We start from the raw sequence: 14,228 nt of genomic DNA, 5'->3' as shown, positions 1-14,228 counted from the left end.
TATCCTGTGGGGATGCTGGAGGCCTGGAAACTGTAGCCTCCAGCACCGTCTGCCATCAGGTGCAGGGACGGGGACTGCTGCACCGAGTAACTTGCCCTGGACAGGGCCCGTTGGTGCTCCTGATAGGCCCAGGGCGTCCAGAAGGGCCAATGGCCTGGCGGCCCCCATTGCAGTTGCCAGCCCACCTAAGGGTCCCTGCTGTATGGGGCCTGCTGCAGGTAGCTATAGTGGCTGGAATCGGCACCGGACTGCGGCGATGCCGATCACGAAGGCCATGGCAGTGCCAATGATCTGCACCGTCGGGAGAACGAGCGGCTTCTGGCGGAGCGGGAGCGGTACTGGTATCCCCAGGGCTGGGACCGAGAGCGGGACCGGCATTCCCTGGACCGGGACCATCTGCGGGAGTCCTCTGGCAAGGGCTGTCTCAACTCCTCCCGGTGCTGGTCTCTGGGTGGTGCTTCAGAGAGTGGCATGCCCTTTCCGGTGCTTCCTCACGCTGACCCACTGCCAGTGCCGCAACCTCCTTCTGGGCCACTGGCAACTGTGAGTCTGCGGAGTCGGAGCTCGACCGGGACCAACTCCGGGAGAGGCACTGGGACGGTGTCCTCGAGTGGCACACCATTGCCGGCTTACCCCTTGATGGCACCCGGGGCACGGGTGCTGAAGGGTTCTCCCCATATGGGAGGGGGCTTGCCTCCGACTGCTCGATGAGGTCCTTTGCAGCCTCAAAAGGTGCCAGGCATAGAGGGCTGATCTGTTATGCCCTCGAGCCCATTCTCCGCACTGAGGTCACTTAGGTCTGGGCTTGTACTGCCGGTACCACCGGTGTCAGAGCTGGTACCGCGGCCTTCCTGTTCTTATCAGCGTCCGGTGCCTTGGAAGGTGCCGGCCTCCTGTGCAGGGAATGACAGCGCATTCCTTTCGGCTGTGCCTGGCGCTCTGGGGCCGACAGTTTTACGGTGCTTAGCCAGTGCCGGGTCTCTCAACAGCTCCGGGGCACTACGCACAGAGGAAGCCTGAGCCGGCGTTGGGCCCGGCTCCGGGCCCGGCGGCTGCAATGCAGCCTCCATCAACAGCTGCTTTAGATGAAAGTCTCTTTCTTTCCTTGTTCTTAGCTTAAACGCCTTGCAAATCTGACACCGTTCAGTTTGATGTGTGTCCCCCAGGCAATGTAGACATGAGTCGTGGGGGTCACTAACTGGCATAGGTTTGCGGCACATGGCGCAAGCCTTGAAACTGTGGGCCTGCGGCATGCCCTGCAGCCCGGGGCGGGTGCTGGAAGCCTCCAAGCACCTAATGACTTAAGTGTCCACAACAGGTATGTTAACGAACTGATAACAGCTACTGTAAAGGCTAGGGGACTGCTCTTCTATGGGGGGGGGGGGGGGTGTTCCAACGCCACCACGGACAGTAAGAAGGACCTGGAGGGGGTCGGGCCGGCAGGGGTATATATGCACGGCGCAGTGGCGCCACTCGGGGGGCTCCGCTGGGAGCCACTAAGGGAAAAAGTTTCCGACGCTCGTGCACGCAGCACGCACACACCTAATGTGGAATGGACGTGAACAAGCACTCGAAGAACTATTGTACAAATTCATAGATTATGAACCCAGAAGGGACTATTGTGACCATGTAGCCTGGCTTCCTGTACAACACAGGCCACAGAACTTCCCTGAATTAATTCCTGTTTGAACTAGAACATCTCTCTTTATTATAGCTTTGTCTGCTAGAACGAAGAGCAAATTTTGGTTCTTCATGTAGGTATTTAAAGACTATGAACAAGTTGCCTGTAACCTTCTCTTTGTTAAGCTAAGTATATTGAGCTCCTGGAGTCCACCACTATAAGGCAAGTTTCCAATCCTTTAATCAATCTCATGGCTCTTCTTTGAATCTCACCAATTTATCAATATTCTCCTTGAATTGTGGACACGAAGACTGGATACAGTAGTGGTCTCATCAGTGCCAAATACAGAGGTACCATAACCTCCCTACACCTACTGAAGATTCCCCTGTTTATAACATCCAGTGATGACATTAGCCCTTTTGTTAAATGACTTCACCACCTCTGAAGGACGACAGTCTCATATTTTGCACTGTGCACAATGAAAATGATGTATCTGCAACGTGGCAGCACACAGATCTAGGCAGGATCAGGGCCCCATTGTGCTAGGCACTGTACAAACACCAGACAGTACAAAGTAGCTCATATATAGTACATCAGATCTCAAAATGCTTTACAAAGCAGGGAAGTATCTCTGTTTTAAAGATGGGGAAACAGGTGGAAAGAGATGACGCAGCAAGTCTATGACAGAGGTGGGAACAGGACTCCCGTCTCCTGAGTTCCAATCAAGTGGAACTACGAGGACTGCTGTATGCTATGACAGTATTTCAGATCAATTTAAATTCCACCTGCAATAGACCAAAAATGCAGCACTGTTTCCACTGTAATTTAATCAATCTCAGACGATTTAGGGTTTCGGGGGGTAATGGGGAACAGAAAGGAAAGGTAAAGAAAGTCAGTTGCTTGAGCACATCTCCGTTCCATGCAGTGGCTGGTCTTTCAGAAGTATAACTGATGAAAATCATTATTACTTCTACATCTATACTCCTCTGTTTTCCATATAATTCAGATTTCAGTTCAAAGGGCTAATTCACTAGTGGATATTCCTTAAAGAGTCAGTGAATTTAGGTTGGTCTTTGGAGATCAACATCAAAATTCTGCAGTCTTAAGATAACTATATTTATGCAGAAATAATGCCAGTGTTATCAGGCTTTCAGCTTATTTTATCCAAAGACCTCGTCTATACCAGAGTAGCTGGCTTTCAGGGCAATCTTTGCTTTTAATTCAATTTTCCATCTGGGTTAATTGAGACAAGGAGATCAAGTGAATTGGCTAAGGTCACTCAGTGAGAGGCTCAGCTAGATTAGCTTCCTGGTACCACGGCCATTGCTTTAACCTCACTAATGAACTATTAAGACAAGTAGTTTATAATTTACACTGCATCCTGAAAGCTTTTTGGTCATAGAACTTGGAAGTTCTTCATAGTGTCTATGTCATCAGGATAAATAGCTACCTTTGTATTTGGAAACAAAGAATTGGTCATTGCTTAGCTTCAATCTTTTGGGTGAGCAGTGTCTTTGTCTAACAGTGGAAGAATCTTGGCATAGTTTGGATCTCTGGCACATTCTTGGAGCCAGTTGTAAACAAGTTACGAATCATCCAACCGCTGCAGCTGGCCCAGGAGTATGCAGATAAGTCCTGTGTCAGGAAACAGTGAAGTGCCTTTTCTAATCAGAGTTAGTGTGTCGGCCCTTTTCCGGTCATACTGAAGCCAACAAACAAAAAATAACTCTCTTGGTATTCTTGCAAGCTAAGCCATTCGTTTTGGAAGCCAGATGCTGTGTAATATATCTGATATTTCAAGCCCTCTCTCTCTAGAAATCTGCTCAATCATTTAAGCAATAGTTGGGTTACAGTCCATCTTCTGATTTAAGTCTTTTTGAGACATCCATAGCGGCCTCTTTTGTTGCTACTCATTTAAGTCCAAAATGAAAGACTTACTTTTTCCAGGAACTCTGGCCCAAACACAGTTCCTTCTGCTTACAGCACATAAACCCATCATTGTAGAAGGGCATGCCCTCCCACCCCCTCACTACTGGATTAAGGTTTGTTCTCTCTCTCACACACGCGCACACACACCATCTCTTAAAGAATAACTGTGCTTGGAAACACAAGTGACTCAGCAACAAAGTGTTCTTACCTCTCAGCAGTCAAGTGCTTATTTGTCCTGGAGCAATGTCAGGTTTTCTTCTTTCAGAGAGTTAGTGTTTACTCACAACAAGGTTATTTTGATGGACATCAATCTTGACATTTTAAAAGGCATCATTCGCACATAATCTACTGTGTCCACTCTCTACTTGGAGTTTCACCATAAGAATTTATTAGACAATACATTATAGCTATTTACAGATTCCCCATTAACCTCTCAAATACTGCTGAAATCAAGAAATGAGGCGTAGAAATGTGTGTAATCTATTATCATTCAGCAGGATGAAATTTAACTCCCCCTGGCAATCACGATCAGTAGACAGATACACAGGAGTATACCTTGTTAGTTTGTTTATGAACAGATCTGATATTCATCGCTACTGAGTCTTGTAATTCTTCTAATATAAACCTGCAAATATTACCTGTTTTGTTTAGAAATCAAAAGATAAGCAGAACAGTGCTTTGAAATTTCTCCTGTTCTACATAGCAAACATAATATTAATGGATTAAAAAAACCAAGGCATATTAATTTGCATTATGAGTTTTCACCCGTGAGCAAAGTACTGCATTTCTAACAACATAAGTGAACAAGTTAAAAAGAGCAGGGCAAGTCTGCTCCCCTCCCTCAATCATGTGTTAAAAATGAAGTAAAAAGCAAGCTCACAACTGATGTAGATTTAGTTGCCGACTATTTCACATGATCTCACATTCTCCATATCTGTAGCATCAGGGCTTAGCAGACTAGTCAGAGCTTGCCTTCTAGCAGAAAGGAGCAATTCTCATTCTCTTAGGCACTAAATCTAATGAACATTTGCTGATCTCAAATAGCTGGCAAAAAAAGAGGTGCTGAGGAAAGCTTGTGAGAAAGGAAATCAGGTGCTCTGTTTTGATAGGCTTTCCTATTGGTTATTAATGTGATTATGCACTAAGCACACTTTGCAGTTTTTTGGTGTGCTCTTATTTATGCCCTTTACACAGAGGTATCCATTACTTTTTATATGATTTGGCAAATTTAATGAACAGGAGGAATTGGGTCAAATAGATTGGCCAACAGTGCAAGCGGCACACTGCCTACAGATTGTATAGAAAGTTTTGGCAATTTGATACTTCTCTTTTCCTTTTGTAGTACGTGCAGAAAACCTGTACATAAACAGCAAACTGCTGAAAAACCAGCATTTAGGTCTTAAGCTTCCAGTAAATAGGTGGGTTATGGTTATCATCAATGAATCAATCAAAAGAGAGGCAGCAAATAAAAACAAACTGAGATGGGCTACTGCATGTTCATGTCCTATGCATTACAGTTGTAACCATGTCTGTCCCAGGGGTGAGGTAATATCTTTTATTGGACCAACTTCTGCTGGTGAGAGAGAAAGCTTGTCTCTCTCTCTCATCAACAAAAGTTGGTCCAATAAAAGATATTACCTCACCTACCTTGTCTCTCTAATGTTCATGTCCTGGCAACTTAAGTTAGGCATAAGGTGTTCACACTGAGGAAGTCAAAAGCAAATAAAAGTCATGCAAATATATTGTATATCTGCAAAGATTTGCATAAGTTAAGCTTTTGCCATGTTTGTGAAATTGATAAAGCAGAAGTTAGTGTCAAGTGATTATTCCAAACAGGCAAGAGGCAGCAGTCATCTGCAGAGGCTGGCTGGAAGCATGAAAATCACTTAATGTGAATGCCAGTCTTTAGGTATTTCTACAGTAGTTTAAAGCTTTAAGGAGAAACAGGCATAGTCTGACACCAAAGTGATTTTTATGTTCCCATCTTTATTCTGTCCGTGGTTTACTGCCATATGCACCAACACATTCACATGCAAAAATGCCCAGCCAGGCAATCCATAAGAAAAATCCAGGCAAGAATGTGTACACTGACTTATTTACACACAACTGATTAAAATGCTGTGGTTTTGTGCTCCTGGCACACTGTGCTGTAACAAGTAACAGCGGAATAAGAGTAAGCAGGAAACACTCTATGCAACACTTGGGAAAGGAGCAACTAACTCTACATATTAAAATGTTGAGGTTTGTTTATACCTATGTGTAGCTTTCAAGACAAAGTGTTAGTTTGCTGATTTAAGTCTGTCCTTGGGAAAGAGTATATTTCTAACTAGAAGAATAAAAACCTAGGAAATTGATGTTACTCGTTGCTTTAGCCATGGTGGACAGACTTTAATCTGTAAAACCACATGATGAACCCCTACCAAAGAATGCTGTTAGCTGCTCTCCAGTACCCTGATCTTGCAGAGACTTAAGTGCATACTTAGTTTTTACAGGAAAAGGGGCTAAGTTGCCAGAGCTTTGAAGAGATGCACTAAATATATTGCACTCTCTTTGACAGCCCCTGAGAAGAGGACTGGGGCAGGGGCATTCTCATCACTAGCACCCAAGGTGATCTACCATGTACTCACTGTGTAAGTGCCTTAAGAAAGGTGGTGAAGAAAACAGTTGTCAAAGTACTACAAATATGAGAAATTTTCAAAAAATAATTAGAAGCTTAAATTTAAAAAGTTATTTTTAAAAAAGGACCAAAGCTCTTTTGTTGATGCATAATGCACGTTTGATAGGCAGAGCAAAGAGTCACGAAAACTAATTTATGTTTCAGACAGATGAAGATTGGCTGGGTGAGATTTCATGTAGCTAAGTCTACTGCTCTCAAGAATGGGACTGTCTTGCAGTAAGCGAAAGAGCTTGAGCCTAGAAAGCACATACAGGAGGAAGAGACTTCAGGTCCCCCTCTAATTTCATACTCACTAATTATGGTAACACTTATCTATCTGGAGTAACTCTGAAAAGTCAGGGTATCTTGTGTACATGTTTTAATTGTATGACCACAGCACATCCTTCAAATGGCCATGCCTCAAGACTCCCATTCCCAGCTGGGGTACAAGGAACTTTACTGTGAAGTGGCAAGTTCAGGGGACTAGCCTGATCAAAAAATCAGTATTCCAAATGTAGTTTTTAACTCTCCTATTGTGCCTATGTATTACAATGATTCTCCAAACATACCTGCTGCAACAGTGATTGCAAATGGAACAAATAAAATAATACTTAGGTGTTACAGAGTACTTTTCATGGCACAAGACACTGTGTCAAGCCCTAAGACTACTATATCAAATCAACATCTCTTGCACAAGTAAATTTACTGCATGTAGGGTTGGATGCCTCACCACATCTCCCAGAAATCCAGTCAGCAGCTTGGCTGCGTGCGTGCATTCATGCAGCTGTATATGACTGCTGATGGACTTAAATCATTGCTCAGCTCTGGGACTAGGGACTCTACTCCTTATTTGGAGGCAAAACTCCTAACAAAGGACCAGAGTCTGATCTCGGTTATACCAATTTAAATCCAAAAGCCAGAACTTCACTGGATTTAGTGAGATCAGATGTGGCCTGAAGTCTCCTCTCTGCATCAGTGAAAAGCACAGGACAGGGCCTGTAATGATGGCTTTCATTGCTAAGTCTATTGTTTTAACACAGCCTCACATGATTAGGAATGAAATCTTTCTGCCATCAGTACCATTAGCAATAATTCTGACAGAAAAACAAGTCCCCCAAAAGCTCCAGAGACCTTTTTCACACAGATAGATATCTAGCTCACTATACTCAAACCTAACCCCAAATCCTGAAAGCAAATATCTTCCTTCTCAAATCATCCACCTTCATAATTTATTTAGATCAGCACCACACTTTACATCGTATTGAGCCTCTTACAAATATGGCTGCTGAAACTGGTAATGTGCCACAGCTCTAGAAATCCTTATTACATGCAACTTCACTTAAGGCTACTGGGAATAGACAAGTACAGAGCAGGAGTAGCTGGAAGACTCAGCTTTCAGCCTCACTGCTCTACAGAGAAGAGTTCAATTTAAGAAAACACTGACTTCAGCAGAAGCTCTTGAAACAATCCTTCCTTCCTAGGGATTACACAGTGCACAAGACAGATGGAATGTTTTTAACCTGGCTCTTACTAGATTACTCAAAGGATGGGGTCCACTTAAAAAAAAAAACACACACACACACACGTATGAGAACTTTTTAGCTACTATTATCAACCTGAGGCTGACTAACCAGATTAGTAAAAAATTGTTTCTAGATTTTTCAGTTTGTTTTGTGCATTCAACAGCACTGTGTATAGTCAGTTTCAGTTTGTGCCCTGTGTGATCACTTGCCCTTTTATGTATGCATCTTCCAAACAACATTAATAATAAACGGAGAGAGGATTTTTTGCAAAAATAATAAAATAAGGAAAATAAAATAATAAAAGCACCAAAAGTGTCTGGACAACTCTGGCAGTGGCATAGTGCCTACCAACAGTTACCAACTCATATTTTCAAACTGACTAGATTTCAATTAACACTATGCTTTAAATACAAGAGAAAATGCAATATTTGGGCTGCTGAAAATTGCATCCAATATTCCAATTACTATTTTTTAAAAAGTATTCTAAGCATCCAATTTTCATCTGTGTTTAGCCAGGGAACTAAGACTTCATACAAGGAGATTACTTACACTCATGAAAACCACATCTGAAAACCAATTATATTTGGCCAATGTATACTAAATAATAATTCTATTTTTTTTTTTTTGGCCATTTCCTTATTTCTGAGCATTGCATGCAGGTGCTCAGACACCGCAATCACAGGGGCATATAAGTACTTAGAATCTAATTAAATCAATGAGAAGACTGTTTTCCCTGAACAATTTCATTAACAGTACCCTTTGGCACAAATTTGTCTGAGAGGCAGCATAGTTCAGTGAATAGAGCATTGGGCTGGAAGTCAGGAGACTGTTCTATTTCCAGAGAGCCTAATGACCTGCTGTGATGCTTTGGGTGAATCACTTCACCTTTGTGCCTCAGTTTTCCCATGTGTAAAATGGGGATACTGATATTTACCCTCCTATTTGAGATCCATAGATGGAGACTGTCACAGAGACAAGTAGTTTTTCACAGCCATTCTTTTATGCACAGCAGATTCAGAGATACATCGGCACTAGAGCTGGAAAAACAGTTTTGTTTGAAAAACTGACACAAAACTGCCTCTAAGAAAAAAATGTGTCTTTGCCAAATTTGTTTTTGAAATTTTCCAGTTTAACAAAAATGGAAACATTTCTGAAAAAGACTGAAATGTTTCCAACAATTTGATTTTTGTGTGAGGAAAATACTTCACATTTTTTGATAAGCTGGACTATGCACTTTACAAACAAGACTTGAATAATTTAAAAAATGTTATCCCATTAGGAAACTGGTAGAAAGAGTCTTTTAGGTCTGAAGGGAAAGGAAATTTGGTATTTTTATAGACCCTTGTCCACATCTATTTTCAGAGTTTGGTATAAAAGAAAACGGACATTCTTTTTGCAGAAGAGATTGAGTTCTTTTCTAGAAGGACAGGTCAGAAGTGTGACTAGGGTGACCAGATGGCAAGTGTGAAAAATCGGGATGGGGGGGAGGGGTAAAACAGGCATCTATTTAAGACAAAGCCCCAAATATCAGGACTGTCCCTATAAAATTGGGACATCTGGTCACCGTAAGTGTGACACATCGGCACCCCTGTGAGGTGAAAGACTGCATGACAGAGCTATGTGTAGCACAAGCAAGAAAGTGATTCACTTTTCACAAGTACTAAAAATTTAAATTTTTCTTGTTGAGTGTCTCTGACAGTTGCTTCCTCAATAATGGTTTCAGCAAGGCAATTTCAAGCAGTAGAATTTTCCATGGCCAGGGAGGGGGGAGAACCCACAAAAACAAAACAAGCTCCTCCCCCAAAACAGACATCTAGTAAGATTTTTTTTCCCCTTTTAAACAACAAGTGCTTTGGGAGATTTACCCACTTTTGTCTACAAAGAATTTTACCTAGTCATGCAGTTTTGTTATTTCTACAAAACTTGTCATAAAGATTACTGTGCACACAAATTATATGCATGAATTACTTACCTAACATTTCTGTTTTTAATTTTTCATTCCGCTCTTCAATCTGTCTAGGTAATCGCTGAAAGAGTGTAAGAGAAGACCAGATTCAGAAGGATACTTTTGGCAATCTTATCAGATAAATGTATATACTGTATTTTGCATACACATACCCAGGACGTAGACCCACTACTTATGGTCTAAAAGAAATGCAGATGTAAAACACAGACATTTCCATCTTGTTTAAAAAACCTAACATCTGCCCTATTAGATGGGGGAAAAAATCAACGTTCATTTATAAATAATTTTTCATGTCTAGGTTAAGGTGGTCAGATGAAGCCTATTTGCTTTCTCCTATTTTAATTGAAAAGCAAATAGAATTAAAAAAAAAAGACAGAATCAAAATCTATTTTTAGCTATATCTCCAGTGTGGCACTTATTAGTCTTGATAAAGGAGACTGTAAAAAGCCAACTGCAACCAGGCACTGTGTTTAAGTTATGAACACAGACATACTGGGTGTGGGAGGTGAAGGGGAGATTGCTGGGAATCTGGGTCATTTGCATGAGATTGTAGAGAACTTCCATTTTATGAAACATATTAGAAAATTTCAGATGGTACTTTTGCCAGCTGTTCTTTAAATTTGCTATTTATGCACTTCAGGATCTCTTGTTTTAATAAAGAATTACCTTGTTATGTAAGACATGACACACCCAAATCTGAGAGATGACAGAATGTTAGAGATCAAGGACTCTATCCTGCAAGTTCCTCCATGGTGGAGGGGAACTCCAGCACCCATATGAAGTCACACTGTGCAGAATCTGGGTCTTAATTACATACTCTTCTTGCTATTGAGTATCGCATTAGGCCTTTGGTGCAATCCTCAACAATGAAAGCTTGCAAGTTTATTTTAAAACAAGGATATTAGGCAATTTTACACAAAGTCTTAAATTTCTAGAAGTCAAGGATTTCTTAAAATTATGCCTAAAACAGTTGCTAAGCCATCAAGTCAGCTCACACCCTTATAGTGCATTCTACAATGAGCTCTTGCCAGATGAATACCATGAAAATATTAACGAGAAGTTTGTTGCATTGTAAGTGTATACAGTACTTCACCAAGACAGAATTAAGGGATTAAATTTACCATTTTGGTAAAGAAAAAGAGGAGCAGTCTAATGTATATTGATTCACAGAACCATCACTGTTATAACAAAATTAAAATGTAGTATGGATGACATCCATTCGTTGTACATCACATATATATTCAAAGGAATTTTTCTGTTGTGCTCATCAGTTTATAACAGAGCATTTGAGGGAGTAATTCTATGCATTGAAAAACTGCAATCACAGCTCTTAATGCTAGCAACTCTTTTTGCTGGAGATAGACCTGTGAAGGAGCAGAGACAGAATAGCTCCAGAAGTACCCTCCATAGATACATAAATAACAATCACTGATTATAACAGGTGAGGAATTCACTTCTCACCTGCTCCTGGAACTCTAGAGATCTTTATATGTGTAATTCACTTTTCAGGGGGGATAAGTGAAAACAGCGCCTTCCCTGAAAGTATAAGCAGGAGTTGGGAATGAGTGAATGGGGTATTCAGAGGTAGAGGAATCTCAGTTTCAGGAAAGGGTGGAGATACCAGGTAGGAGGAAGGGTACAGAGTGTTCCAGATTCCCCTAACTATAGGTAGTGGGTTCCACGCATAGCTGTAATATGTCGTTAGCAATTCCCTCACGTAGGTAAGCACAGTAGATCCCTAATACTAGCTTTGACATAGACTTAGTTTATTAAGAATCCATGACATAATGATTCTGCAGCCACAGAGTTGAGTGCACAAGAACATCAACAGTAACAAAACTTATTTATATGCTATTATAAAATTATTAGAGAATTTTTTAAAAGATCAAGACCTCTCCAGTTAGAACCTTTGAACACAGAACGTTTGAACTGTAGGAAAATTTTGCATTTTGTTGGATTATTTTTATACACCACCACCATAAAAAACTCTGAAACTAGGGTTACAGTTTCAAAATGCTGGATTTTAAATTATTCTTTTCTTGTAACAGTTTGCTTCTGAAGTTGGATAAAGAACTAGAACTGAAGTTTGCTTCGTTTGTTACATTCTGTAACTTAAAGCCTTTCTGAGCCATTATATGTAGGTTAGCTGTCCTGACATTTTTTTATATCTATATAAACAAACACCTATTTATAACAAAGAAAGAAGCTCCTGGAGAGAGAGCTGCTTTTTAAGATTTCTTTGCAGACCATTGCAGGCTGGTAGAGACACGAGATTACAAATATCAGCATTGGGTTATTTGTTCTGTTTTTGTTTGTTTTGCTTTTAAAAGTACGTCCTTGAAAACTCCAGGTGCCTTTGCTGTCCTGTATTAGAGGGTTGGCAGGTATGTGGGGGCAAAGATGCCCCTTTGAGTTTCCACCATTACTGCACCCATGGAAGAATGTCTTGCTATGCCAGAGCTTCAATACTAATGAGAAAAAAATAGGCTTAAAAAAAAAAAAGTCAGAAAAACTGCAGGAGTGAGGGCTGTTAGGGTATGGAATAGACCCCAATTTTCTAGAAACCACATTGTTCATTTACAGCTAGATCAGACAGTTGTGCAGGATAATGCACTGAAAGATAGCCAGAAAGGCTTTTCAACAGATATTCTCTGGGGAGTGGCTCCCACGGAGGAATGCAAAAACTTAAACTCCCCTCCTGCCTCAATGATATTGATCCCCACTGAACTAGTTATTTCTGCTAAAGTGAGTAGCAGTGACAGTGAAAGATCCAATGTTAACATTAAAGTGTGCCACTGCAGTGGTGTGTAGACAAGCCCTCAGTATCTTGCAAGGGGTATATTGCAAATTGGACTGAAATAAGATAGGTGACAGACCAGGGTATGTAGGCATCACTTACTCTCTCTTTACTTCCCAACTACAAAAATAAGGATAATTACCCAACATGAAAGCACTTTTTAAAGCTACACATCAAAGAGAGCACTGTGTCCATCCCTGACCGGTACAAGGTCGTGAGTGTCTCACGTGTCCCTTCCTGACTGGTACAAGGTGTTGAGCGTCTCGTGCAGTCAGGCTCTATCAGCATTAGGTACATTTTCACTGGAAAAGGTCTTTTGTGATTCTGAAACTCACATTAGATTGGTTTTGCAGGCAGTACATTAGCAATGAGAACTAATGTCTATTGCCTAGTTTACACTTAAAAGTTTTGCTGGCATAGTTATGGTGGCTAGGCGTTTTATTTTTTCTAAAGTCACACCCCTTGACATAGCTAGTCCAGCAAAAGCCCCAATGTAGATGCAGTTATACCAAACACGAGGCTCTCCTTTTGGCAGTATAGCTTATTTTATTTAGGGAACTGGTTTAAGCAATACCAGCAAAAGAATTCTTTTGCTAGTATAAATTGCATCACTGCTAGCTGCTAAACCAGCAAATCCTTTCTAGTGTAGGCAAGGTCTATGACCGTTTAAATAAGAGAATTTTCAACTAGCCAAAAAGCCTTCTTTCTTTTTTTGGTAACATGTTGTTAAATTTAGCATTAATGATGGCCAGTGGCTCACATTCCACAGACTATGGTTTACTTGTGGTGGTTTGTTGACACCTGGCTGTTCATATGGCTCTTCTGTTTTCAACTGAGCAACTGCATCTTGATTCATTAGGAAGGCTTTTGACACAGTCCTACATGACACTCATAAGCAAACTAAGAAAATGCAGCCTAGATAAAATTACTATCAATGTGGGTGTATGCTTTGTTGAGACTTTACTCAGAGTAGTTTATCAATGGTTTGCTGTCAAACTGTGTGGGCGTATCTAGTGGGGTCCCATAATGGTCAGTCCTGGGTCCAGGTCATTAATGACTTGGATAGTGGCGAGAGTGCTTATAAAGTTTGCAGATGAAAACCAAGATGGGAGGGGTTGCAGGCACTTTGAAGGAATGGATTAGAATTCAAAACAACCTTGACAAGTTGGAGAATTGGTCCGAAATAAACATGAAATTCAACACAGACAAATGAGAAACCAAATACACATCTAGCCAGTTATTCCCCATTTTGTAGTTAGTAATACTGCCGAAAAGGATCTGGGCGTTACAGAGAATTACAAATTGAATATGAGTCAGCAATGTGAAGCAGTTGTAAAAGGCTAATATCATTCTGGAGAGTATTTAACAGGAGTGTGACCTGTAAAACACAGGAGGTAACTGTCCTGCTCTACTTGGCACTGGTCAGGCCTCAGTTAAAGTACTGTATCCAATTCTGGGGGACTTACTTAGGAAAGATGCGGACAAATTGAAGACAGTCCCAAGAAGAGCAACAAAAATAATAAAAGATTTAGGAAAGCTAACCTACGAGGAAAAGTTAATAAAGATGGGCACGTTTAGTATTGAGAAAAGACGACTGAAGCTGGGACCTAATAGTAGTCTCAAACAGGTTAAGGTCTGTTATGAATAGAACTGTGATCAGTTCTCCATGTCCACTGAACGTTGGACAAATAGTAGTGGGCTTAATCTGCAGCAAGAAAGATTTATGTTAGAAAGTT

At 41.1% G+C, this 14,228-nt stretch overlaps 1 protein-coding gene across 6 annotated transcripts in view; it reads right to left on the bottom strand.

Annotated features, from left to right (window-relative positions):
- TTC1 (tetratricopeptide repeat domain 1) overlaps positions 1-14,228 on the bottom strand; it is a 70,899-nt gene that overhangs the window by 34,161 nt on the left and 22,510 nt on the right. For all 6 annotated transcript variants that reach the window (XR_013346874.1, XM_077824440.1, XM_077824438.1 and 3 more), the window contains exon 7: positions 9,702-9,756. Coding sequence is in view for 5 of the 6 variants with exons in the window: in XM_077824440.1 (XP_077680566.1) it covers positions 9,702-9,756 (55 nt within the window). In the remaining variant the exon portion in view is untranslated. The remainder of the gene's footprint in view (positions 1-9,701; positions 9,757-14,228) is intronic.

The sequence above is a fragment of the Eretmochelys imbricata genome, chromosome 8, assembly GCF_965152235.1.
Source record: "Eretmochelys imbricata isolate rEreImb1 chromosome 8, rEreImb1.hap1, whole genome shotgun sequence".
In the NCBI taxonomy this organism is placed as follows: domain Eukaryota; kingdom Metazoa; phylum Chordata; order Testudines; family Cheloniidae; genus Eretmochelys; species Eretmochelys imbricata.
Note: the sequence above shows the minus strand (reverse complement) of the source record. Positions and strands in the feature narration are given on the sequence as shown.